The sequence below is a fragment of the Ambystoma mexicanum genome, chromosome 1q (assembly GCF_040938575.1).
Source record: "Ambystoma mexicanum isolate Mex_15411 chromosome 1q, UKY_AmexF1_1, whole genome shotgun sequence".
Lineage (NCBI taxonomy): Eukaryota > Metazoa > Chordata > Amphibia > Caudata > Ambystomatidae > Ambystoma > Ambystoma mexicanum.
Genome location: NC_090922.1, coordinates 619,575,696 through 619,603,172, shown reverse-complemented (window position 1 = coordinate 619,603,172; position 27,477 = coordinate 619,575,696). Strand labels below are relative to the sequence as shown.

The following is a 27,477-nucleotide window of genomic DNA, read 5'->3' as shown; positions in this document are numbered from 1 at the left end:
CATTTCAATGTAGCCAGTCCCAAAGCAAAGCGTTTAGGAGCAGACACACTGAAGAGCAGTCTAGGATTCTATTATGGTCAAGTTTCCAGTCTCTAAACATTGAAATAAGCACAAAATAATTTAAAGTATTCTTGTAAGTAAACATAACTAGCACTGGCAATGCCAAAGGCTATAACGTTTAGGCAAGTGATAGGCATTTTCCAGGCACTGCAAAAATGGTACTAACTGACATGAATGGTAGCAGTGGCAAATTGTGATGGTACCTTGCCACATAATAGCATTGCCTGGCAAATGCCTATCGAATACCTGTAAGCAAGCCAAAACTGTTGGCTTTGGCAATTCTTGTTTTTTAACTGAACGCATACTGCTTACAAATCAAGTTGTTGAAGTAAACTTGGTTAAGGCATTTTTATTAAACCAGTAGTCCATTTGCAGCTCTAATTAAGCCATTAACTTTCAAAAGCATGGCTATGGACAGGAAACGGTGGGTAAATAACCAAACACCAAGAATGTAAGTTATCTCCTCATACCTCATCTTCTTTCTAGCTGTACTCTAACACAATGGTTATGCTACTGGGTGGTGCTGTAACACCACCCAGCAGCCACAACTCAAAAGTTGACCGATCACAGGTCAACCAAGATGACCCTACATCATTGCCTTTTGTTAAATGTATTGCCCTGAACTTGCAAGGGATGCGCCAATTGCACAATTCTTTCTGCCACTCGCATCAGTCCATTCTATTATCTCCTGGTGCTCTCCGATCACCATGATGCACACAAAGCAAACCCAGTCAGAGGTAGTATAAATCCCCAAATTAAAATAGCGATGTGGACATTTATGGTCAACTAGAAGCAAATTGTTAGGACTCCCCAGTGGGAAGAAAGAGAACCCAAGCCAAATTACATGCATTCCCTTGAGTAGAACGATACCAAGTTCCATGTCCTTGTAAAGTAAATAGCGAACATGCTCTAAGAAATGGAGTGATGGGATTTAAAAAGTGGCATATTGAAACATGAGCTCAAAGTGGAAAGCCTTTCTTTAGTTTGGGCTGTTAGTTGGCGGTGCATTGCATTTGGGTACAGATAGGGAGAAATAGCCTAAGAAGAGAGACAAATCTTGAAGGTGGTGTTTGGTTATTTGCCCACACATTGACTGCCCACGACCATGCTAATCCCCATGGCCATTCCCACGCATTTCCTGCCCCTCCCCTCCCCAAACACCACCTCATGGGAACTCGTTAAACTCGCTTTTAACAGGCCTTACCACCAATCGTTGCACTTGACGCTCTTGCGATTTTTTTGGGATTTTTTTTTACAACGAAGACTTATGAGAATGAAGGACTTTGGAATTATAAACACTCGATTATAAGCACTATGCACATCGTTCACTGAAGTCCTGTTAAAAACATGCAATGCAAGCCAACAGTTTTGCCTTGTGCATAAGTATTAGGCATTTGCTAGGCACTGCTTTTAGGTGACCGGGTACTTGCAACATTTTGCACTTGCTGCCATCAACGGCCAGTGAATACCACTACGACAGTGCCTGGCCAGTGACTTTCACGTTGCCTACTCAAAAGCCAAAACTGTTGGCATTGCCAAAGCTTATGTAAGCTTTGGTTGGCACCCCTTCAATTGTGGACATCATTTAGGTCTAACCCAAGAACAGTATTGAACAATTGCACTATTAAAGATGTATTGGGTGTGGACCGTTTGTTATGTAAATCATCCTTTAACGAATTAAGATCATCTCATTTTTTAAATGAAACAATGTAGTTTCCTTTTAATGAGAACGCTTGTAAACATAAACGTAACACTATTCGGCTGTGCATGAAATGGCTAAGTTTTCTGTAAGGACCTAGCACCCTTAAATCCAGGTCGTCACTGTACCAATATTCCTTTATTTTTTTCTACTTGGTATGCTGCTCCTAGGCGACAGAATATTGCACCGCTTTTGAAATTGTTAGAATTTACAGTGTCTTGCGGTCTTTTTTACACGATGCTAGTTCATGAAAATAGTGAGCTGATGCGTTGGTAATGATATACACATCTGAAGCTTGAAGAACTGGACATATATGTATGCTTTTATTTGATTGGACTGTATGTTTTTACAACATGGATAGTTTGATATTTGTTTTAAGGAGTTCGTGCTTTATGACGTTATGAATCAATTCATTAACATTTTACGATTTTTTTCTTCGAAACAAGCATTTATAGATACATGTTATCTGATACTGTAGTCAGATCCCCAATGTCTCTATTTTACAGGGCCATTTCGAGACTGCAAGCAAGCTAGAGATGCTGGATTCTCAAATAGCGGCATATACCTGATCAAACCTAACAGTAGTCATGGACCCATGCAACTGTGGTGTGAACACAGTCTGGACCCAGGTGGTTGGGCAGTCATTCAGAGGAGAACAGACGGGTCTGTCAACTTCTTTCGTAATTGGGACACTTACAAGGTAAAAGTGTGAATGGTAATTTCGAACAACAATCACCTGGCACATGAGGGGGCAGCTAGCAAAGACATCAGATCTCTGGCCCGCAGTTCAGATCACTGTCTTCGCTTGGGCTAGTGAGCACTGCTGAGATGTGCGAGATTAGCACCTGCCCTGGTCTCACCCAAAATGGAAGGATGTCAAAGTCTCCCATACTATCCAACAATATTTTTTAAAGGGATTTTGCAGGTTACTTTCGGACTGGGATTACTCACATTAGAGAAAACTGGCTACATGGTGTGATAGCTGCCCTTTGTAACCGAGTCTCAGGCAGTTTGTCAAGGTAAAGTCAAAATGCATGGGTAACCAGATAAAAGAACTGCAGCGTAGGGCTTACAAACACAAGGGGTCCATACACCAGTTTTCACTCTTTTGTAGCACTCCCCAGTGACCATTTTGCAGGCTGCCATTCTTTACTTGCATAAATGATTCACGATGATGCACTACCATATGCAAAACGGGCCCCTGGCATTCCCTGCTTTGATGGTATCAGGCTGTTTCCTCGCGAAAGGACTGCACAGGCTCCAGTACAGGAGGAACACACGGATCTTCTGCTGAGTGGCACCCAGTAAGCAGACGAACAAGTTATTTTCTTACCAGGTAACGTTCTTTCGATGGGATGTTCCTCCGACGTATTGCACATCTTTGACAGCGATTACAACAGCTGTGTTGCTTCGGAAAACTTTCGGCGTAGGCGTCCTGCGTCGATGACGTCGATACGCTCCCTAGAGGGCCTCCTCCGACGGCACCAGATGTTATATGTAGGACGCACGACGCCCGTAGCCTCAGTTGTAGTTTTCCCCCCCAGAACATGTGGCACCAATCTTCTGCCAGCCTTACCACAGAAAGCCTTGCGGAAACGGAAGCTGCAATCGCAAAAGAAATTCTGTAGCGGGGCAGGTAGGGAGGGTACGATGTGGAATACGTCGGAGGAATATCCCATCGAAAGAACATTACCAGGTAATAAAGTAACTTGTTCTTTGAGTACCAACATAAAGAGGTGGGAAAAGAATTTAGAAATTTCAGAATGCCCAATCAAATTGCAGAATAGAGGACTGCCTTGCCAAAGGCCAAATCTTGCCCATGGATAGAGTCCAGGGAATAATGATTCACAAAAGTATGGACAGAGGCCCATGTGGCCGCTTCACAAATATTACAAATCAGAACACCCATCTATAGTGCAGTGGAGGCAGCCATACCCCTAGTAGAATGGGCCCTTAAACCTACAGGAGGGTCCTTCCCCGCCAAACAATAACATTCAGAGATCGTCAAAATGATCCATCTAGACAAGGTCTGCTTAGAAACAGTCTGACCGAAATGCCTTCCAGCGTAACCAATAAAGAGCTGATCGCCCACTCTGACCCGGGACATCCGTGAGAGATAGAAACTCAAAGCTCTCCTAGGATCCAACCTATGGAGCCTCTCCTCTTCCTTACCAGGATGTGGAGGAGGATAGAATGCCGGAAGAATTACCTTCTGGCTCAGGTGGAATTCTGACACAACTTTTGGAAGAAAGGAAGGCCGTACCCTAAGGACAACCCTGTCCTTATGGAACACAGTGAAGCGTGGCTTCGCGGAAAGTGCCTGCAACTCAGTCATGCATGTGGAAGTAACCGCAACTAAAAATACAGTTTTAAAGGAAAACAGACGCAACTGACAAGAATGTAAGGGCTCAAACGGAGCTCCCATCAGGAACTTTAAAACCAAATTCAAATCCCATCCCGGCACCTGGAAAGGCGAACCTCAGGTACTTCCTGTGCTTGGGACGAATCGGCACATGAAAGTAAGCATCCTTGAGGTCGAGAGACACCAACCAGTCCTGAAGTTGAAGGGCCTGGAGGAGCGGATCCAGACTCTTCAAAGAGAGTTTCCCCTGTGCACTCTGCCGGAAAGGAAGACAGTAGCTGTGGGCTATGATCTCCAGAACCCACACATCTGAAGTAATGGCACGCCATTCTACAAGACGCTGCGCCAGCCTTCCCGCAACAGGCGAACCATGGGACATGGCCTCATGACTGAGCGGAAGCGGCTGCGGCAGTGCCTGAGGGCAAAGAGACAACTGCCCGCGCGGCTTTGGCACTTGACTTGGTCCAAAATATCTGTCAGGTCATCCTGCAAAAAATCCACAGTTGGAGCCGACCAACCCAGCTATTCCGTCACCCTCAACATGAGGCGCCTGTACGATGTGTCAGCATGTGTACCAGGCACAGGCCTGCCAAACTCAACCTCCGGGGAGGTATCAAGACCACAGGCGTCATGCAAAGACTGACGCAGGTCTTCCAGCTGGCTATGCCCTGACAACAGGTAATCAGGAACCTCAGGAGGCACCTCTTCCTCAGACCCTTCCTCAACCTCTGAAATGTACTCCAAGGGATGGAACAAGTCCACCCTGGGAGGAGGAACAAAGTATGGGTCGAGTATAGGCCGCACAGACTTGCTGAGGTCCTTCCTAGGAGCCTCCACAGCGCTCCGGGGTACCTCCGGCAAAGATTCTACAAAAGGCGTTTAGGGTGCCGATGGGAGTGGCGTCGATGTCTAACGAGGCGCCAACAACTTCGACAGCGGCTTCGAGGCCAGAGCCCCGAGCGCGTCATTCGACCGCCTCGGCACCGATGGCTTCCTCGGAGCCTCGAGAAATTCCCCTCGACGGACATGGAGCCGATGGCGTCGATGCCTTCTTTCAAGGCCTCACAGGCTCCAACAGTCTCGAGGGCGTCGAGGACCGGGACCTGGAGCGGGCACGGTTGCAATCCTCCTTGTCTGACTGGGACCTCGAAGGATACCGGTGATCGCGCCGTCCGTCCGAGCCCAAAGGTGTGCGAGCGGTGGCTCTAGGGTTCCTTTCTGGCTTCTATCAAAGGCGTGGACGGAACGGTGCCCTGCAACTCAAAAATCGCCATCATCACCTCGCGGAAGGAGTCCCATCCCACCGGTGATGAATGCTTGGTGGGACAAGCAACCCGCCGTCTGGCGGAGTCCTCAGACGAGGATGGGGAAGGCGACCGATGACGGTGCTTCCGTGCATGCCTCGAAGAGGCCGAGGAATGGCAGGACCCACTCTTGGAACGAGACCTCCTGGACTTATGCCGACGCGGAGAGTCACCCCTCGAATCATCAGTCGAAAGTCCAGCGGACTTAGATTTACGGGGTTTGGAAACCCTACCCGCCAACAGCTTCTTCTTCCGCTCCCGCAAGGCCTTCGGCGTCAAAGACGGCATTCGTCGCATTCATCAGTTGCCTGGCTCTCACCGAGGCACCAGAAGCAGACGTCATGCGGGTCTGTCAGAGACATCTTGGAACCGCAGTCCCGACACTTCTTGAAGCCCGACTTGGGGGTAGCAGAAGACAAAGACATATTTTCGTTTAACACAACGATATTCGAAGAACCGATTCACAAGAGAGAACCGAGGCGCGCCGAGATTTCGAAGCAAACACATTCGCGGAAAAAATGGAACTGAGGTTACGGGTGTCGTGCGTCCTACATATAACATCTGGTGACGTCGGCCGTCGGAGGTGGTCCTCGAGGGAACATATCGACGAAAAAGTTTTCCGAAGCAGCACAGCTGTGGTAATCAATGTCAAAGATGTGGAATACGTCGGAGGACACAATTGCCTCGAAACGTGCATATAGCTTTCCAGTCCACAGCAGTGGATAACGGGCCAGATTACCTGCATGGCTGCATAAAGCTATATCAAGACAAAGTCGACCCTATAATATTTTACTCATCTAAGGCTATATGATGCAATAGTTCTACAGCAATGGTCAAGTAAGAGCGTCTCGACAAAAGAGGATAAAATAGTGAGACTTCAAAGAATGGCCATTTAAAAAAGGGGGAGTAGCTGACAAAGCAGACAAAATATTATAGTTGCAATCTTTGCATACAATCCTGTGTCACAGATGCCACAGAAAACATTGCCTCAAGGACAGTTCAAGGGTCTATATTACAAATACAGCATACGTTATGGTCTGTTCTTGTAGAAAGGATGAGAGACCGTAAATTTGTTTGACTGCAAAAGGGTTTTGTGGAGTGGCACTAGGGGTGTCCTCTCATCACACATAGGATCCCCCTCCTCAACCCAGGCATCCATAACCCCCAGTTATTGCTATTGACTGGAAACTCATACTGTCTAAGCAATGGTCCAACAACAGATGGCTGAATGAATATAGGTTATCTAACTGCCTCAGAAACATCCTAACTTTCCCTACTCTCACCACAGGTTAGTGTTCTAATGGGAAATTAAGTGGTACCCTGCAATTGCTCTGTAAAAACAGGTTACACTTACCTTACTCCTCTATTCTACCAGTTTCTTCTCCCTCGACTCTTCCTAACAACCTTCAGTGCCTCCGATATTTCACTCCTCCTGCCTCCACCCTTTGAGGTTAACAGTGTTCCCCTCTAAGCCACTCCCTCATCCTCCTTCCCACTATTACTAATCCTACCCCACAACTACTACTCCCACTCCACCACTACTCCTCCACTACAGATACTACTACTCTTTTCACACAACTACTCCCACCAATCCGCTGCCACTACTACTACTACTCCCCTTCCCACTAATATTACACATCTCACTCCACTACACCTACCACTCCCACACATTCTACAGCACACCTTTCTTTCACTCTCACACCTACTTCACAAACACCTCTTCATTCACTTCTCACACATGTATAAACCACATTACCCTTGTACACTCACCTTCTCAATAATAGCCTCTGCCTGTTTCCTCCCGCTTGCCTCTTGGTCGTCCTCCCCCACTGACTCCACGCAAACAACCCACACTTCTTGTTTCCCGCTTATATACTTCCATATATCGTGCCATCGGTCAACACTCCCCGACCAATCCACCTGCTCCATCCTAGCCTGGAAGGTGTAAAACTGCTGTCAAGCCCAGCCTCGTTTTCCAATGCAGGCCTGCCACTGCATGTCAATGGTGGTTCCAGCAATTCAATAACAAAGCTGTTTCGGGGGACCCTTGTGTCCGCTTCACCCCCGGTTAGCTTCCACCCCATATGGCGTTTTGTGGTCTCTGGGAACCTCTCTAGTTGTCTAGTGGTTCCCTAGTATCCTGGGGTGGGTTTTCACTGTAGTCCAGAAGCAGAGCGTGAGTGGCTTCTCTGCTGCATCGCCGTTGATGGGGTTCCTCGGATTGCTCCCGGCATGCTTTCTGCTATTTTACCACTGACACGATCGCTGATAGGGCTGCCCTGTGTTACATGGCTTATGGTGCCTTCATGGGGCACTGATTAATCTGTTTTATTCTTCTTGCTCGCTTGCCGAGGTTTCCTATGAAGAATAGAGAAATTCTGGCAATCATTTGATTTGAGAGGTATAGCACGAGACAAAGGTGTACAGCTGTAAAACGTATATGGGCACAAGGGAAAGGGGTAGGACCTTAGGCCCTCTTCGCTGCCATCACCCACCTTGAGGCCTGAAAAGCCTCTGGAACCCACTCTTCTCCTCCAGCTCCCTGTTAAGAGTGGTTCTTACCCTTCTGATGACAATGCCTATCTGAAAAATAGTTATGGAATTTGAACTGCACAAAACTATCAGCCATACATGTGTACATTTGTCACAAAGATGACTGATGTGTGCCCGGCATTCTCCTTTTTGCATTTCACTCCGGGACGTTTCTCGTGAATAGTGACACCTGGGCAAGTTTCTAGGCTGCAAAATAAACACCACTCATGATAAAGAAAGATCATGCCCAGCGGAAAAACGGGCACTTCAATTATAAACCACCCATAGTGGCATGTACAATGTGTCTTTAATTATGCTTGTGTGATAAAAGTAGTCATCCTGTTGCCATAATTTGAATTTCATTTGCAGAAAGGCTTTGGAAATATTGACGGTGAATACTGGCTGGGGCTGGAAAACATTTACATGCTGGCAAAGCAAGACAACTACAGACTGCTGGTCGAGTTGCAGGATTGGAATGATAAAAAGGTCTATGCAGCTTACAGCAGCTTCCGCCTGGAGGCAGAGAGCGAATTTTACCGGTTGAGGCTGGGAACGTACCAGGGCAACGCAGGAGACTCCATGGTGTGGCACAATGGCAAGCAGTTCACCACATTGGACCGAGACAGGGACTCTTACTCAGGTGAGCATAGTGAAGTAGTGGTGGCATGTCTGAAAGCTTAAAACAGCAATCATACTGCATCCCCCTTAATTCCTTACACAGATGAGACTGATATGGTCATCAGTTTATCAATTTTCACTCCTTTGCTTCTTCACGGTTTACATCCGGATAGTTTTAAGGAGACAGTATTCATTTCACTAAACATGACCATTAACTTAATATTTGGGATGGGAATTCTTAATATTACAATGGTTCATTGCACTTTTTTGTATCTCCCCCTGCCACTTAAAAACACTCAAATGTGTTACTATTAGTATGAGAAAACATCACATCACACCTCGTCTTGTTGCAGTGTCTCATTCACGACCTGTCTTTCTATTTACAGGAAACTGTGCTCATTTCCATAAAGGAGGTTGGTGGTACAATGCCTGTGCACACTCCAATCTCAATGGTGTATGGTACAGAGGTGGTCACTACCGAAGTAAGCACCAAGACGGCATCTACTGGGCCGAGTACAGAGGGGGCTCGTACTCCCTCAAGTCTGTCCGTATGATGATCCGGCCCATAGACTGAACAAATGCAGCAGAAGAGGGAGACAGCAGGTGAATTCCATAATGGGCACAAGAAAATCACAGAAAGAACACACAGCACCTTAAGGATGCTTCAGCTCAGAATTCGCCCATGCTTTCAGATGCATACTTACAGTCAAATTATTTGATTACCAGGATGGAATGTCGGTGACACAGCACTTCCTAAACACAATGTGAAGGAGCAAATGGTAACTGGTGCACGAAACTGAACTTTATGAGACACACAGTAACTTAAAAGGCATGATGTAATGTTCTGGATAGCATTACAATGTGAGAAGGGCACGCAGAATTTGTAAGTCTCTCAAGAGCTATTTGGACAATGCAACTGTGATTCAAATGCCCCTCATTCATACCAAAATAAAGTGATGCTTTTTCAAGCAATCCCAGAGCAAAATTAGGGCTAAAATGCTTTTGATGTCCCCAAATGGGATCAATGCTAGCCAAGTACAGATTTAATTTCGCTGCAATCTTTGTCCTCGCTAGAATATTAGCAGCAGTAGGTCCTCCACCCAAGTAATAAACCGGCCACAAGTATTTATCGTGTATGTTGTAAAATGATTTATTTTCAAATGGGCGGAGCAAAGTTAGCGGAGCAAAGACTAATTACTTAAGATTTTGATGGGTTCCGGACAACAGTGGCCAAACTCCAGGGGTTACATTTTGTCAAAAGAATGGCTCAACTAAAGTCAGCAATGAATACCAGCTGAGCAGCTCAATCCTCGCCAAACAGTGGCTGATACTTTGTCAGCTCTCAACATAGTCCTGACTAATGACCGCCATGAGTAGACTTGAGGCTGATTATGCATGTAACATGTAGAGCCCGAGTGCCCTCTTTCTTCGTTTTCTTCAATTGTCCTAATTAATGAATGCCAAGGTGGAGGGTGCTCTGGCCACCTCTGAAGTCAGCAAGACACAGATTGACCATGCCCTTAAATTTCTCAACAGATGCCTCCAGAATTGATAAACAACCAACAGACAGTTTAGACTGGTTGGAAATTGTTAAGTTTATTTGCCATATATAAGGTTTTCTTCAGTGACAAAATGCTAACATTAAGCTGGAAGACACACCAAGAACTGCTTCCTGGTGAAATAGTCTATTCCAGTTTGGAATGCCTCCAAGTAAAGACAAAGCATCCAGGCACTCATGAACACTGCTCAGTTATTTTTAGCTTTTTACAATGGACTCTATCCAGGGCAGCGTCTCAGTATATTGATTGTATCAAATGTTGCCTCTGATGTGGTAAATGCACTGTTGCTTCCTTTCAAAGGTACTGTTGTAGAAACTCAGATGAGGCCTCAGTTGTCCTACTATATTCAAGCATCCAATATTTGTGTTGCCTAGCGCACACCTAGGTTTAAGGTTTTTTTACAGGATTTGTTGAAAATTTACGGGGTGCCGGGGAGAATAACAACCTTGACACTGGGTTGTTTTAACCTATGTAAATCCAACAGATTGTCCACAAGATTGTGGAACTCTCCCGTCCCCTGCACACCCTTTATACTGTAGAAACAGTCAATATTTCTATACAATGGTAATATTCAGTTTCTTTCAGAAAAAAGAAGAAATTAATGAGAGAAGCTAATTCATGACACTATTATAATAAAACAGAATGATGGGGACCATCGGTTTTAATTGAATTTTAAATTAATTGTTATAGATATGAATTTCAATTCATTCATCATCCAGTCTTTGTAAACATAATAACATAAATGTGTTCATTTTGAGGTTACATTCAATATTATAATACAAGGGCATACAAGGTACTCATCACACTTTCTATACAATAGGCTTTTCACATGGTATATCCACAGAACGTAATGATGAATATTTTCTCGACGCGTTTCGGGGTGTCCCCTTCTTCAGGAATTGATAGCCCTCTTCATTGCCGTTAATCTTTGTTTCGTCTATAATGTATGATACAATGATCAAATTTTAGATTCTCACTGATAACTGTCATTTAACTCTTGGGAGAAATTTTTAATAATAATCACCTGGATGTTCAATGTGGAATATCCTAACTGGATTTATTATCAATAGCAATATCAGCCCAATAATGGTTATTCAACCTGTAGATGTGATAAAAAGACAATAGGGAAAGCTCAATTAAAAACGGGATCTTAATTCATGAAGGAAAATCTAGTCATGTAATATCTAAGAAAAAATATTACCTTTCGGTATTTCTGTAAAAAGCTACTACATCCATGGAATGGGTCGCTGTGGTATGTAGAGAGTCCTCAGGTACGGAGGTAGTGCAGTAATGGGCGATTCCTCCACTCGTGTCTGTAAAAACACGTATATATACTATATTAGATACACGAAAACAATGGGGTGGGATCATTCTGTGGAGAGTATTCTGTGAAGGCCTCTAGGCTCATGATATGCAATTGGGGAGCTGTTTACAAAGGATTCTCTTACCTCCTTCCTGAGAAGATGGCCGGTGCTGTAGCTCGAACCGTTCTACACGGTTTTCGCTAAAGATGGCCACTATTTACATTATGACGTCATCACGTCGAAGCGTGACGACGTCACTATGTTTAGAACGTCAGCGTGTGACGGGAAACCAGACGTCATACGGACATATTTTAGAAAACAATGTGTTATTAACCAATAGTATATAGGTGTATATCTATACTGGTGCAGGGAGTTTGAGTCAAATGAAATAAAGGTGAAAAGAGTCGAAAGATAAATGTGAGGAGTGTCTCATGTAACTTCTGGGAAATCTATTGTTTACCACGGACAAAAGTTAATCGAATATTGGACATCCGTGTGTTTACTATTTCAAGAGAAGCATGCTCACATTCTATGGTCTGTAACTTAATACATCCTATGTCAGTAAAAAATCATCCTAAGTGAACTGAACAAATTCAAAAATGTATTTAACAGCAATTGATATTGTATCCACACTGGGTTTCTGATTGGGTCAGGGGAAACAGTATTTAGTTACAAAAATGAGGCTAAACTGTAATCTTCGTTCATCCCATTGGGAGCTAGACTGTTTAGTCTCTCTATCCAGAAGATTTCCCTCTGGTTCATACGTCTGGCATGATTGCCACCTCTTGGGGCTCTGTTCACAATTTCCAAAATCACAACCTTTAGTTGAGAAATATTATGTTTCTTTATGGAAAAATGTCTTGCTACAGGTGAGTTAACACTGTTGGTACGTATGTTACTTTTGTGTTCATTCCAGCGCTCCTTGGCTTTCCTTTGTGTCTGTCCAACATAGTAAATGCCGCATGGGCAGCTTAAACCATAAATGATTGATTTCGTGTCACAAGTGGCAAAATCCTTTAGTGGGATTTTTTGGCCATTTGATGGGTGTCTTACATAGCTTCCCTTCATTATGTTGTTACAATTGCCACAACTGAGACAGGCAAACGTACCTATTTTCCTCTTGGTGAGGGTTCTTTGATTGTCCACTCTCGGTCTTTCTGCTTTAACTAGGCTATCCCTGAAGTTCCGACCCCTCTTGTAGGCGATTATGGGTGGTTCAGGAAATAGTCTCTTTAGTTGTGGATCCAATTTGATTATACCCCAGTTCTTCTTGATCATCCTTGTTATGTGATGACTCTGTGCTGAATATCTTAAAGCGTAGAGAAATGGGATCTCCTTAGATCTATTTCTTGATATACGGAGGTCTTTCCTCTCCAATGTGAGTGTTTTTTCTTCTGCTTTCTTGATGATAGACTCTGGATAGCCTCTTTCCTTGTATCTTTGTGTCATCAATAGGTTTTCATTCCTCAGGGTGTCAGTTGTTGAGATAATTCTCTTTAGTCTAAGGAATTGACTGTAGGGCAAATTGTTCTTTAAATGCGTCGGATGATGGCTCCTGAAGTGTAACGTGTTGTTAACATCGGTGGGTTTGTGATAAATATTGGTGATTATCCCATCTTCCCCAATCTCTAGTTCAACGTCCAAAAAATGTAGTTTAGGGGTTCCAATTTCCATCGTGAATTTGATTCTGTCGTGGCCTGAATTGATGTATTTTAGGAATTCCTCTAGTTCGTGATGTTGTCCTCTCCAAATGACGAAAACATCGTCAATGTATCTTTTCCAGGTGATGATTTTTTTGCTAAATTTTGTTGGTATCAAAATCCATTTCATCTCCAAATGGTACATGAATAGATTAGCATAGGCTGGGGCCATTGCTGACCCCATTGAAGTTCCTGATGCTTGTAAATAGTACTGCGTCCTGTATCTGAAATAGTTGTTAATGAGTATAATTTTGCTTAATTTCATTAGGAAGGTTTTGTTTGCTTCACATTCATTTCTTAGTAGACACCATTCGAGTGCTTCCAAACCGTCTTGATGTGGGATGCATGTATATAGACTCTGTACATCAAACGAAACCAGTAGATCATTTCTGTTAATATCTGTTAAGGTGTCTAGGTGAGTGAGAAAATCTGTGGTATCTTTAAGATATGTTGTGGTTGTTTGGACTATGGGTTGTAATGCCTTGTCCACATAAACTGCTAGTGGGTTGAAGATACTATCAGTTCCCGCAACAATCGGTCTGAGGGGGGGTTTTGTCAAGTTCTTATGTATTTTTGGCAGTCCATAGAAGATTGGAGTAATAGGATGTTCATTAATCAAAAACAATTTAGTCTTGTTGGAAATCCATCCTTGGTCCTCAGCTTCCTCAAGCGTAGTTTCAATAATGCTTGATATTTCTCTGACCGGATCTTGTTCAATTTTTATGTACGTGTTCTCATCTGTTAGGAGCTCTAAAATCTTCTCCTCATAGTATGTAGTGTCCATAATAACTATGGCCCCTCCTTTGTCTGCCGGTTTTAGGGTCAGGCTTCTGTCATCCGCAAGGTTCTTGATGATTTCATTCTGCCTTCTCCTGGTATTGTAGTTCCTTGTTCTGGTGAAATTAACCCTTTTGAGATCTTTTATCATCTGTTCTTCAAACATTCTGATGGTTATGTTATTGACTTGAGGGTCGAAATGACTCTTGGGTTTCATTTCTAAGTATTGATGTGGCTCTTGTGTAGTGTTGATTCCCATTTGTGAATCAAAAAAGACTTTGAGTCTCATTTTCCGTGCCAGTCTGTGAAGATTGATTTTTTCTTCCAGCAAATTGGAATTCTGGGTTGGTATAAATGTTAAACCTAGGTTCAATGTGTCCGTTTGGTCTTTGGATAGTGGTTTTGATGAAATATTAACAACTAGTTGTTTGGTTTGTTCCGCGATCTTAGATTTCTTATTGCCTCTTCGCGTAGTCTTTTGTCTAAAAAAACCGAGGGAGTGGTTTGTGCGTTAGAGGTAGTCGCTTCTTGTGATGTATGTATAATCGGTCCACTTTCCGCGTTCTCCCTATTGATAACTTCGTCCCCACTTGTAGGTATTTCGCTACTGGATCCACTTGGTTCTTGTCCCGGTATTGGTGTTTTGTGGTTTTGTGGTCTTCTACCTGGTGCGGTTTTGAGAATCTAAAATTTGATCATTGTATCATACATTATAGACGAAACAAAGATTAACGGCAATGAAGAGGGCTATCAATTCCTGAAGAAGGGGACACCCCGAAACGCGTCGAGAAAATATTCATCATTACGTTCTGTGGATATACCATGTGAAAAGCCTATTGTATAGAAAGTGTGATGAGTACCTTGTATGCCCTTGTATTATAATATTGAATGTAACCTCAAAATGAACACATTTATGTTATTATGTTTACAAAGACTGGATGATGAATGAATTGAAATTCATATCTATAACAATTAATTTAAAATTCAATTAAAACCGATGGTCCCCATCATTCTGTTTTATTATAATAGTGTCATGAATTAGCTTCTCTCATTAATTTCTTCTTTTTTCTGAAAGAAACTGAATATTACCATTGTATAGAAATATTGACTGTTTCTACAGTATAAAGGGTGTGCAGGGGACGGGAGAGTTCCACAATCTTGTGGACAATCTGTTGGATCTACTATATTCAAGCAACCACTCTAACGACGTTGGGGGTAGTTCTTCCAGAACCGTTTTAATCACCCTTTCGATTTGCCAAGGCTCGTGTATGACAGCATTCATGACCCATGCATTTTCACCCACTTCAACAAAAGTATACATCTTCACAAGTTCATGTTTAACTTGCAAAAAAGAATTATGTAAAATATTCCAGTTTTATTATTTTAACTGTGCAATGAAATAATTGTAACCTATATTTATGTTTCTACCTGACCCCCCCCTTATTTGTGTACCCTTTGACCCCCCCCAAAACCCTCTCGCCATATTCTAGGTCTGGTATTATTTACTAATTAACATCATCCTAGAACATTTTGTGAACATGCTGGATGTTGGGTCAGCAAAGTAGGAAAGGGAGCATTGTTCCTGAAGTGATGTTTTGTAAAAGGAGGTGTTTTCACATGTTAACATTTAACAGCATGTATATCCTATATGCAAAAAGTTGTATTTAAGGTGGAATATAGGTTTGATGTCCGATTGATGTCTGCATCCCTGCTTGACAACCGTCAGCAGCCTTCGGGTGAACCACCAGCTTTTGCCCAACGATGTACTGTGTAAGTGCCAAATAAAGGCTACAATGGATTTTCTAAGGAATTTCATGCATTTCTTTCCCCAAGTATCACCCAACACTGAACTGCACATAGGCCACATTTATCCAAGGAGTTTTGGTATACATATTGAAGTAAATAGAAGCCATTAATCAGACGATAGTCTCACTTGTAAACAATATGAGCAACACATATATCAAAACACAAACCTCTCCTACTATTGTTTATGAACATAGTCAGCTGCTGGTCTGCAGAGAATAACTGGCTCAGAAAACTTTCTTCATGTCAGAGTGTCTAGTTTACTATCTAGGCTAATACCTATGTAAGTTTCCTCATTTTCAGTTGCAGGACTACAGTTACAATTTGATTTTCAGAATGTAATGGGTTGATACCGCTTCATTCCATCACCATTTGCTTCTGATTTGATTCCAAACTTTCACCAATGGCGAAGACCATAGTCGTGTTCCGACGACAGCAGGATTGGCCAATGGATACTGATGGGACAAAAGGGTTAGGTACTAGGGAGTGTGAAGTTTTCACCTGCACACAAACTATGTGTTACATACGATTACAGGAGTTATTTCTTCACTCACTCCATTTTATTTCTTATGCTGGCCTCCACTTTCTCGACCGAGTAGCACAGCAAAACTACCCTCATAGCATGATGCAAGGTCATACTGCATTAACATTACATTGACAAAGTTGATACACTCCTGAAATACGTGTCTTGCCCTTGCCAAAAGAGCGAGCCGGGATACAGATAGACGGTTTAGTTTAATGATATGCTTAGGCAAAATATTACATAAGAATTAAGTGACCAGAAAAAGTGACACATCAAGTTGAGGGTCCTCGTTTATTATTTGATCATGTTGTTCTACGAGTATACCACTGTTAGATGCCTGAAAGGTAACATACCATCTTCTCTGCTCGCCCCTCAACACATCAATTGCGGGAAGAGGACTCTCAAAATGACTTCCATATGCATCACATTTCTCTTCGACAACTGAAATCAGTAATGGGTCGAAATCAGCACCACAATCTCAAGTTGTGCCTATCAATCTTAAACCAAGTACCTTCTAGAATAAGATGCAACAGACCCGGTATCGGCGCATTTTCTTGAAGCCCTAGCTAAAAAGTAGTGTGCAAAAACCTCAAAATCGATTGCTTACCAGAGTAAACATTTCAAGTTGCAAGGTACTAGCCTGGCAGTTCCCCACAAGCACAAACATCCTTACTTAAATGCTAAGATCACTTGCACATGGGCAAGAGCACATTTTGCTCCCATTGTCCAGCCTGTTTCAAAAGGCTTAGGCATTTCTAGGTATAAGTGAGAAGCATTAACAATGAGCTGGCGTAACATTTTCCCTAGATGAAGAATGAAGCTAGAGGAGAAGACAGGAAAAAGTAATTAGAATGTCTAACTGAAGCAAAAAGAAAATTGTTCATCTAACGTGGAAAACCTCTGCCAAATACAAAAATGATGTAAGAGAATCCTTTCAATCTCCCTGTCCCTCCCAGCTGAAGAGCCTACATAAATATAGCCTTTGAGGTGATTGGTTTACAAAATGGTACTGGACATGCGTGAAAAGTTAGGCGATGCTTCCTAGCCGCTCTAAAAACAAGCTCTATGGAAGATCCAGGCATTGCTTCAAACCTATAACTTCTTAGGAGATTCTAAGGATATATTGGAAGACCACACTCCACAAGGGGGGTTCCCCCAAGCCCGCAATTAAATGAGAACTAAACACACCATTGTTTGGGATTCAATACACCCCCCATTCATGATTCATATAGAGCCACATAGATCCCTCCCCCGTGCCAACAATGAACCAAGAGCCAGGCAAGGGCATAGGCAGAACAACAAGGTACTTACCCCTGGTGACGTTCTTTTGACTGGATGGTCCTCCCACGTATTCCTCATCTTTGATATTCGATATCCAGCTTCAGCTGCTTTGGAAAAACATTTTTGGCAGAGGGCGCTGTGCGTCTATGCAGTTGACTCGATGTCCCTCGAGGGCCTCAGTCTCAAGGATGATGTCATCGAAGGCATATATAGCATGGATAAGGTCTGTTTAGTAACAGCCTGACCCAGCTTGCGGCCTGTACAGTCAATGAAAAGGTGATCATCAATACGAAGTTTTGATAGCCTACATATGTAAAAGCTCAGAGCTCTACGTGTGTCCAACCTATGTTATCTCTCCTCCTCTTTGCCAGGATGAGGTGGAGGATAGAAAGAAGGTAAAACAATGTTCTGCCCTACGTGAAAATCAGAAATGATTTTGGGTAAAAATAAAGGTTTAACACTCAGAACAACCCTGTCCTTATGGAAGACAGTAAAGAGTGGCTTGGATGAAAGTGCCTGCAATTCACCACTCAAACTATGGGCTGAAGTAAAAGGAATGGTTTTAAACGTTCACCTTAATGGACAGGAGTGGAAAGGTTCAAAGGGTCCACAAATTAGAAATGTTAGTACCAGAGTAAGGTCCCAAACTGGAACCTGGAAGCGAGATGGGGGGGGAACACATTGGTGAGCCCCTTTAGAACTTGTGTCACCAGTGGAATTTTGAAATATGAACTTTCTTCCGATGAGCGCTTAAAGATGGACAGCGCCGCTAAATAGCCTTTAATAGTTTCAACCTGAGGCCCCAGATTGGGTAAGGATAGGAGAAAGGATAACACATTCTGTGTTAAGCATAGAAAAGGGTCTACATTCTTGTCTTTGCACCAATTGCAGAATTTGTTCCAACAGCAACTGTATGAAGGACTTTGTTGTTGACCTTCTGGCCGAAAGAAAAATCTCCATTACGTTAACCCGGGAGTTCCCAATCCTTGTATCTCAGCTTTTCAGAAACCACGCGCGAAGGCTGAACATCTTGCCTTCTGGATAGAGAACCCAACCCTCCTCCCTCGAGAAAAGGTCCTCTCTTATTGGAAGACATATTGGAGGGCAGATGGACATGTCCAGAAGGTCTGGGCCACATCCTCCTGGCCCAATCCGGGGCAAGTAGGATCATGCGTTTCCTGAACTTTCTCAACCTCCTGATCACGTGAGGAATGACTGGGACTGGAGGAAATGTGTAAAGAGTGGAAACTCTCAGCCCACTACGAACGCGTCTCCTAGAGGTACTCTTGGGGGAAATTCCCTGGAGCAATACAGTTTGCACTTCCGGTTGACACTGATCACGAACAGATCCCCTTGAGGGGTTCCCCAAAGGGTTAAGATCTCTTGAAGGACTTCCTGAGCTAGTTCCCACTCATGGGAGACTGCTCTGCTTGCTCAGAGCGTCCGCTACTGTGTTCTCTTCTGCTGCTAGGTGAACTGCTGATAGGGAGATTCCTCCTTGAATTGCCCAGTACCAGAGCTGCATTGCCTCTCTGCACAGTGGTAGTGACCCTACACCACCTCTCCTGTCAGGGTAGTACATGGCCACTGTGTTGCCCGTCAATTTCAGGACATACTTTCCCTGCACAGAGGGCAGAAAGGCCTTCAGCGCAAGTCTGATTGCCCTCAGCTACAAAAGATTCATATGTAGTTTGGACTCCGATGGAGACCAACGCTCCCCACCCCATGCGTGAGGCCTCCGTCACTACTGTCCTCTCCGGCCATGGTTGCCAAAAGAGTTCTCCCTTAAGAATATTGTCCTCGCAGGCCCACCACAGAAGATCCTGTGAGACCCTGCTTGGACACTGAAGTAGGTCCGACATGTATCTTGAGAACTGGACCATTGTGTTCTGAGGGCCCACTGAAGGGATCTCATTCTCAGGCGGACCTCTGGCACCAGAAACAATGCAATATAACATGAGGTTGAGCAACCGAAAAAAAATAAATCGAAGGCCGGTAGATGCTTAGCTTCTGCAGAATGTCTAGAGCCCTCCCCTCGGGTGGCGAGCTCATTCCCAAGGATATATCCAGTACAGCCTTGATGAACTGGAGCTTTTGAGGTGGTGTCATATGGGACTTCTTGTAATTAAGCGAGAAGCCCAGTATATGAAGAGAGTGGCAGGTCACGCTGAGATGCAGGACTTCTTCGGGAGAACGTGCCCTGATCAGCCAATCGCCCAGGTAGGGGTAGACATGAATCCCCCTCTTCTGAAACTCACTGCCACCACCGCCATCAGTTTGGTGAAAACCCTCTGGCAGAGGTTAGCCCGAATGGCAGAACTCAAAATTGATAATGAGAACCACCAACAGAGAAACCTCCGTTATTTTCTGTGCTTGTGCTGTATCGGAACATGAAAATAAGCACCCTGAAGGTACAATGACACCATCCAACCCTGGAGTTGGAGGGCCTGAAGGATCTGAGAAAGTAGGACCATCTTGAACTTGTCCGTCCTAAGGAACTTGTTCAAATATTTCAAGTCCAAGATGGGTCTCAGTCCTCCGTCCTTATTGTGTATTATGAAATATGGAGAATACCATTGCTTGTTCCTCTCCGCTACAGGCACTGGTTCTACAGCACCTTTCTCTAGCAGGGTTAACATTTCCTGCACAAGGAGCGGTTCTGGAATTCTCAAAGAGTGGCGCCTCGCGAGATTGCTCTGAGGTCTCTGAATGAAAGTAAGGCAGTACCTGTGGGCTATGGTTTCCAATGTCCAAGCATCCTAAGTAATGTCTCGCCATTCTACTAGATGCTAGTGCTAGATGCTGAGACAGTGTCTCCCACTGGTGATCTGTGACTCACGACCTCAGAGGTTTTGCGGCGGCTGAAGCAGTGGCTGATGGTAAAGATGTCCCTGCTTGAGCGGGCTTCGTACCGCTCCCTCGTCCACCACGAGGGAATCTTCTTTGGCCTCTTTGACCAGCCATTCCTCTCGCTCTTCCAACTGAGTAGGAGCTAAAAGATCTACACCTCCAAGGCTGTCCACTGGGGTGAAAAGGCTGAGGCTGCCTAATAGCGGTACCTAAAGATTTGGCTGCCGCCTTTGAGGTCTGCAACTTCTCAAGGCTCTTGTCAGCCTTGTTGCCAAAAAGGAGACACACATCAAAGGGCATGTTGAGGAGTCTTGATTGCACATCCGGTGCAAACCCCAACTTCCTCAACCACGCAAATCTGCGTATCACGGTGCTAGTAGTCATGGCTCTGAAGATGGGGTCAGCAGAATCCAGACCCGACAGAAGTGACTCGCACATGGCTTCTTTGCCGTATCTAACAATAACCACGAACCCTGTCTCTTTCCTCCCCCTCAGGAATGTCCTCTGCTGCCATGGAAATGCAGTCGCATAGAGTAAAAGAGAATTTTGTAAGGGCATATGTGGAGTTGGCTAATTTGAGCGCCATACTCCCTGCAAAAAATATTTTCCTTGCCCATCCATCTACTCTCTTGTCATCCCTATCCGGAGGGATAGTAGGATAATCTGCCTGCTTGGAAGTTGCAGTAGCTGCCTGTACCACCAGGCTCTCTGGAGTGGGGTGTTCAGACAGGTAGTCTGGGTCACTACTGCAAGGGCAGTATTTTTTGGTCAGATATTTATTCACTGCCGGATTAATTTCTGGCATCTAACAATTTGCTGCCACCCTTTTTTGGAGAGCAATATAAAAAATCAGTATAGGATCCATCTGTGGACCCTTATCCAGGATGTTTGTCAGATCATCATGTTCAAATGGTAGGGCAGGCCTACTCCACCTCATATAGTCTAGTACCTTTGACATTAGCTGCGTATATGAAGCGTCAGCGTGCTCCCCAGCCTCAGGTCCTCCAAAATCCAGCTCAGGTGAGGTGTCTACCCCAATGGCCGTCTGTAAATTATCATAAAGGTCTTTCAACTTTTATTCTTCAGAAATAAAGCTTTCAGGCACATTTGGTGTACCAAATTGGAGACCAAAAGGTGCATCATTGTCTGAAGGTTCTTTCTCCTCATATCCTCATATATTGAGGTGAGAGACTTAAAAAATTCTTTCCTTGGTAAATGAACATACTTTTTTCCAGGTATAGGCATCAGGGCGGGGTGGGGGGCTTGATTAACTGTAGATTTGCCGCTTTTTTTACTTTCATGGCGCCGTAGGTTTAGATGGCACAGTTGGCGTCGATGTTACCGCTGGCCTCAAGGGCACAGCTGGCGTTGATGGCTCTGCTGGTGTCGATGGCGCAGCTGGCGTCGATGGCACAGCAGATGTCGAAGGTGACGCTGATGTCAAGGGCTTGGCTGGAGTTGAGGGCGCAGCAGGCGTCGATGGACGACTTCCACCTCGACTTATGTTTTTGGCACGAAGGATCCTTCGATGACTTGTCATCGCGTTGAGGCCTCAACGGCTCTCGATGAGGATGAGCCCTTCGTCCCAGGCTCGAGGGCGCACATGATTTGGCTCAAGCCCTTTTCTTTACAGCTTCTTTCGAAGGCGTGGTAGAAGCATGGCTTGCCGTGGGTTTTTGTTGACCTGTTTTCAGCGTTTCTGCTCGAAATGCTTCCCTTTTGACAAGTGTGGAGTTTTTAGTGGGGCAAGATACCCTCTCACGGGAGGTGTCTTGACGATAAAGTCGAAGAAGGCAACATATGGTTCCTCAACTACGATAAGGAGTGGTGGGAGCCACTCCTCAAACTTGACCTCTAAACTTTCTTCCTCCGAGGAGAGTCGCCTCTTGATGCCTCAGTCAAAGATTTTTTGGTTGGGGTAGATGCAGATTTTTTTGGGGCTTCTACCTACCGCCAATTTCCCCTTTCACTTCTTAGAGCCTTTCCGGTCATAGACTGGCACTTGAGCAGGGCGAGGTCTTATGCTCCACCCAGAGACACCATATACATATACGGTGTGGGTCGGTTAATGACATTTTTGAGTCACAATCTCGACACTTCTTGAACCCGGTCTATGTCGAAGAACACATATTGCAAAGTAACAAACTAAGCACGCCGTATTTCTCGAAGCGATAGCTTATGCAGAAAAACTGAACTGAAGCCAACCGGCGCTGCGTGTGCTATATATGCATTCATCCTCGAGACAGAGGCCCTCCTCGAGACGAGACATTGAGTAGACTGCATCGACGCACAGTGCCCTCTACTGAAGAAAAACATTCTGAAGCAGCTGAAGCTGGATATCGAATATCAAAGATGAGGAATACCTGGGAGGAGACAATTCATTTGAATATATATTTATAATTTATCTTTAATGATTATACATGCCACCTTCCCCTGGGCACCAAACAAAGCTTCAACATATCATCCGGTTTCCTTTTTGTAATAATCAGGCACATATTACTCGATAACATTTAGATTGAAACATAAAGCACAGTTTGATTTGAAAACAAGTGACACATTGACATGTACAGTGCTTGATACCTGGGGTTTCTCTGCACACTGGAAAACGCTTGCAGTTTTGAAAACACAGATTTGTAAAAGTGCATGTGGCAAATAGCACCATGTTTCCTTTTCACCCAAAAGCAATGCACATTCATTCTATCAGGGTTGTTTACTCTCAGGAGTGTGTGTGTATTGTTCAACTGAAATTACACTAGTTTCTCTTAGCAAAAAGCCACTCCCACCTAGCACTAATAACCTGTGGATCCGTAATTTGCAGCACCACTTTGTTTAAAGGTCAGGTCTAGGCAGTGGGAACAGTTGGTAATTTCGTTTGGGGCCTAGGGCACCCCTTTGTTTAAATACAAGGTTTAAGGAATGGTGAAAATTGGGATTTTCATTTTACTTTAAGTAAACCCTTTGTTTAAAAGCAAGTTTTGGGAAGAGGGTTCAGGAGAGAATTTCGTTTTAGGGGCAAGGACCTTTTTGTTTCAAAGGCAAGGTTTGGGAATGGTGACCATTTTCAATTTCGTTTTTGTGGCCAGGACACCCCCATTACTTTATGTGATTATAACTTCACTTCCACTAGAAAAGAGATTGAGGTTTCGAACTTCTCCAAACTCCCCCTGCGTCCAGCTATTTGGATTAATATTCAGTCAAATATGCTACAGTTCTGCACAATTTGCCCCACCACATACTGCAAAAGGAATATATTATGGCAGGCAGATTCCCTCCCCCCCACACACTTGGTTTCCAATAGATCAATTCTACTTACATGGGACCTCTGTTTTGGGGCGCTCAGGGAAGACAGCCAGGCTCCTCGGGGATTAGCTTGGGGTCTGGTCACTTAAGTCAGTCATCAGCTTTCCTCCCTCATCTTGCTCTCCTTATGAATAAGGGACTAGTCAGCTGCTGGCTCTCCCAGTTTCTCTCTCCCAGGCATAGTTTAAGGCCTCCCAATATTAAGGTCCTCCACCCAAGATGGTTTTAGGCAGCTGCCTCAGGATTCACCCCCATTCTCCTCATCGAGCAAGTGTTTTCTAAAGTCCCTCCCACAAAATATTAAGATAGCCTCAAATTTCCATTGGAGCTCTGCAGTTCTCTCCCCTTCCCATGGTCCCATGATTGAAGTGGAGAGTTCCACACCTTCTATGATTTACATTTTTTTTAGCTGCCACCTCTTCCACTCAAAATCCCTACATGGCAGATTTTAGTAACTTACTGATAAATGCCATAATGTATAGATATTGTTCACCTACTCATGACGAATTGGTAGAAGTTACTTTCATTTCGGTACGCTATAGCATGGGTGCTACGGTTTTTAGCCCTTTATTCGAAAACGAACAGTTGGGAATATGAAACTTCATTATCAAAAAACTAATCTGACAAACCATTAGCTCCCCAACTTTCTGATTCAGGACATTTCTGGGGATGCTAGAAACACCTTGTGGATTATCGCAGGGTTATTAAAAATCGGATCCAGAAAACAACAGCCCCATCAACTTGACAAGAGCTTTCAGATAAGGTCTGTCCCAAGTCCAAGTATCATGGTCTCAAAGTTATTGAATAAAATGACATTTGATATGCAAGTCAATTACCATATATTTAACATGGATAAACTGTAGTTTCACTTCTACATTTGCCTGAAACCATGTGGTTTTCTGCAGTCTCTTGGGCCGAATGTTAATTTAAGCCTGGGGTAAAAACCATAAGCCTTTTGTTCTTTGAGTGTTGATGGGCTGAGGAGATTCTTATCCTGCAGCAGATGGCCCACTTCTGTCCTCTGACATCATGAAGCACTGCTGGGCTAATTTATTTCTTGTTATCTTGAGTTGTCCACAATTCAGATCGAAGTGTATTTTTTAAAAACATGTTCACCTACCCAGGGCTGTGTCTGTGTTGATCTGGCCGCTTAGCAAATTAGCATGCAAGAGCCGCAAAGAGATCTCCCTTCTAGAAAAACAGCCCACCAGATCTGCCATTGATGATGGCACTTGCAAATTTGGCCCAGTAACCAGAAGCCTGTGTCTGTCTTGGGCTCAGAAGAGATTCAGATGTTACAGCGGAAAGAAAACACTTAAATCGGGGGCATATATTTTTCATGTTAAGCCTTGTAGTCCTGCATCTTGCTACCACTATTCAGGCCTTCCGTATAATCTGTTTGTTTTGGCAACTGGACACTTTTCTCCATGTGCTAATTTACAGTTGCAAAATGCACCCACTTCTGGACATTTCAGTTCTGGTTCCTTGATTTGCACACAGCATTTGTTTTTCACTAGGGAACTGAAAGTGAAGCACTGTTCATTTTGGTCATCATGGGCATTTTTATTTAAAATTATGTCTGTTTCTGTGTTGAAATGAATGGTGTCATTTTCAGCTGGACACATGCTCCATGATACACTGTTCATTCTGTCATTTCAGCAAGACATATTTTCACTCTGCAGGCCCTTTCACTGTGTTAAGGTTTGGGCTGGCAACTCGTCCTTTTTACATAGACTTCAATAATAGCCTGGCACTTAAGGGGTTAATGTGTCTTTTTCCATTAGAACAATAACCTAGCCTTTCCTTTTGTCATGCTGGGGCCATCATTAAATCCCACAAGATAGGAAACTATGCAGACTGTGGATTGCTAAGATCTGAAAATAAACAGATGGTGCATTGACAAGAAGAGCAGTAAGGCTCCAGTCTAGTTCACTTGCTAGATAACACATCTTAGGTTGTTGCAACCCAAACACTGGCTTCATTTGAAGCTGAAGAGTAGACATAGGGTCCTAGTACAGACTTCCAAAATAAAACAATGTTTCTCTTTCCTGAATGTAGTTTCAAAAAAATACACGTGTGCATTATATCACTTTTGGTAATTCATCAAAGTCTGGCTTGCTGTTAGGGAGAATTCTCTTGTAAGGCTAATTTCCCAAACCTAGTGAGTCCCCCAGCAGGTTTGCTGGATTTTTGGGGTTTGTTTTTTTCTCCTGCTAAGAGTGAGACTCTTTTCCTCCCACCTTTAGGCATGATTTGAGGCATGTCTGACTTTTTGTGTGCTTATGGGCTATGGGGTCTTTTACTGCATAGGGTATCATCTGTTTTAGTGTATGTATTACACAGCACCCTCAGTGCAGTAACACAGGGGTGTCATAGTGACCCACAAACATAGACTCCATACCCTGGGACTGACTACTGTCTCCCAGGGCATGTACAGTCACCATTGACTTTACTAGTCCAAAATTGTGAACAGAACCAGTACAGACCGTCATATTGTGGAAATACTGGATGGGGTTAATTCGATTGCCCCTGGGTCTGTTCCCAAGGGGGCACTGTCTAGTCTCCCCTTGTCGAGTTTCTGGCTGGTGGCAGTGGTTACCACGCAAAATATTCCACCAGAATATTTCCTATGGGATTTTCCCATTGATTTTAAACGCACCACCTTTTGGTGCAATGTTAAAGATACCGCCGGTTTATTGATTTAATATAAAATCACTGGTTGGGTCTTTTTGCCAGAACGGCGTTCGTGTCTGTCTCTGTAACTCCAACCAAGGTCAGGCCCTTTGTTCCACTTTTTGGCGGGCTTCTCCACAGAAGCCCTCCAACTGGTGCCACTCTGTCTGGGTTCCACAGGATGTGTGGGTAGGGGAATTGGCACCCTGGACTGAGTTGCCTTAGCAACTCAAGTCGCACTCTGTTCTGATTGGCCCAGTGGTGAGCCGCCCGGCTCACCACTTAGCATGTATGAGTGACAGCTAGGCTGTTGAATGGGGGGGTTTCTGCATAAAAGCAGGGCTTTTGGGACTGGAACTTCAGAAGTCACCACAGGACCCAAGAAATCCAAAGAGGGGAGAAGCTGAGCCATCTGCAACAACGACACCACCGTTGGAGCCCTGCTGCAACGACCTCACCACTTTCCCAACAAGAGAAGATCTTCTGCTGTAAGACTCTTCTTCCTCTGAGCTGGTGGGATCAACCAGTTCACCATTTTGCCTTCCAGGACGTCTCTTGGTCGAATCGCCCGTGCCAAGCACCCCGGCGGCCGGATAGTCAAGCTTCACCACTGTGACTGCGAATAACAGGAACGCACCTTTTTCACCGAACAAACTCTGCGGCTGGTCTCTTCCCTGGGCAGTGCAACGACTCCAAGTTTCCTCCTCGACGAGATCATCTCTTCCCCTGGTCGAAACCATGAACTGCACCCACTGCCAGGAACAACTGCCACCGCTGGAGCTTCCTCAACTTCAAAGATGCTGTGTTCCACCTGGCCTCCCTTTCTACGGTTTGCTAAAGATGACCCTTAAATCCTTGCCTTTCCAACTGGGTTGGCCCCCAGACCTTCTAACTTTACCTTCTGAATCAACCCAACATCTTTTGAACATTTTTACAAAGACTTGAATGCATTTCTCAACTGTGTGATCTTGGGCACATTTCACCTTGCTCCATTTAAAGTGGGCCTGGCCTATGAACCTTGGCTCTACAGTAGACTCTGCCTTCTTTAACTTGTTTTGGTCTTTTAAAAGTGCTGGGAACTGTTTTATTTTCATAATCTGCCTTTTTCTCTCCCTTTAACCTAATTATTGGA

At 44.2% G+C, this 27,477-nt stretch overlaps 2 protein-coding genes across 8 annotated transcripts in view; one reads left to right on the top strand and one right to left on the bottom strand.

The window, feature by feature from the left end:
* Positions 1-9,700, top strand: part of ANGPTL1 (angiopoietin like 1) — a 106,311-nt gene extending 96,611 nt beyond the window's left edge. Inside the window, exons 3-5 of the mRNA XM_069641173.1 lie at positions 2,266-2,459; positions 8,327-8,597; positions 8,962-9,700. Coding sequence (XP_069497274.1) covers positions 2,266-2,459; positions 8,327-8,597; positions 8,962-9,149 — 653 coding nt within the window. The 3' untranslated portion in view covers positions 9,150-9,700. The remainder of the gene's footprint in view (positions 1-2,265; positions 2,460-8,326; positions 8,598-8,961) is intronic.
* The window catches only part of RALGPS2 (Ral GEF with PH domain and SH3 binding motif 2), a 2,782,724-nt gene that overhangs the window by 841,090 nt on the left and 1,914,157 nt on the right, over positions 1-27,477 (bottom strand). The gene's annotated exons all lie outside the window — the stretch shown is intronic.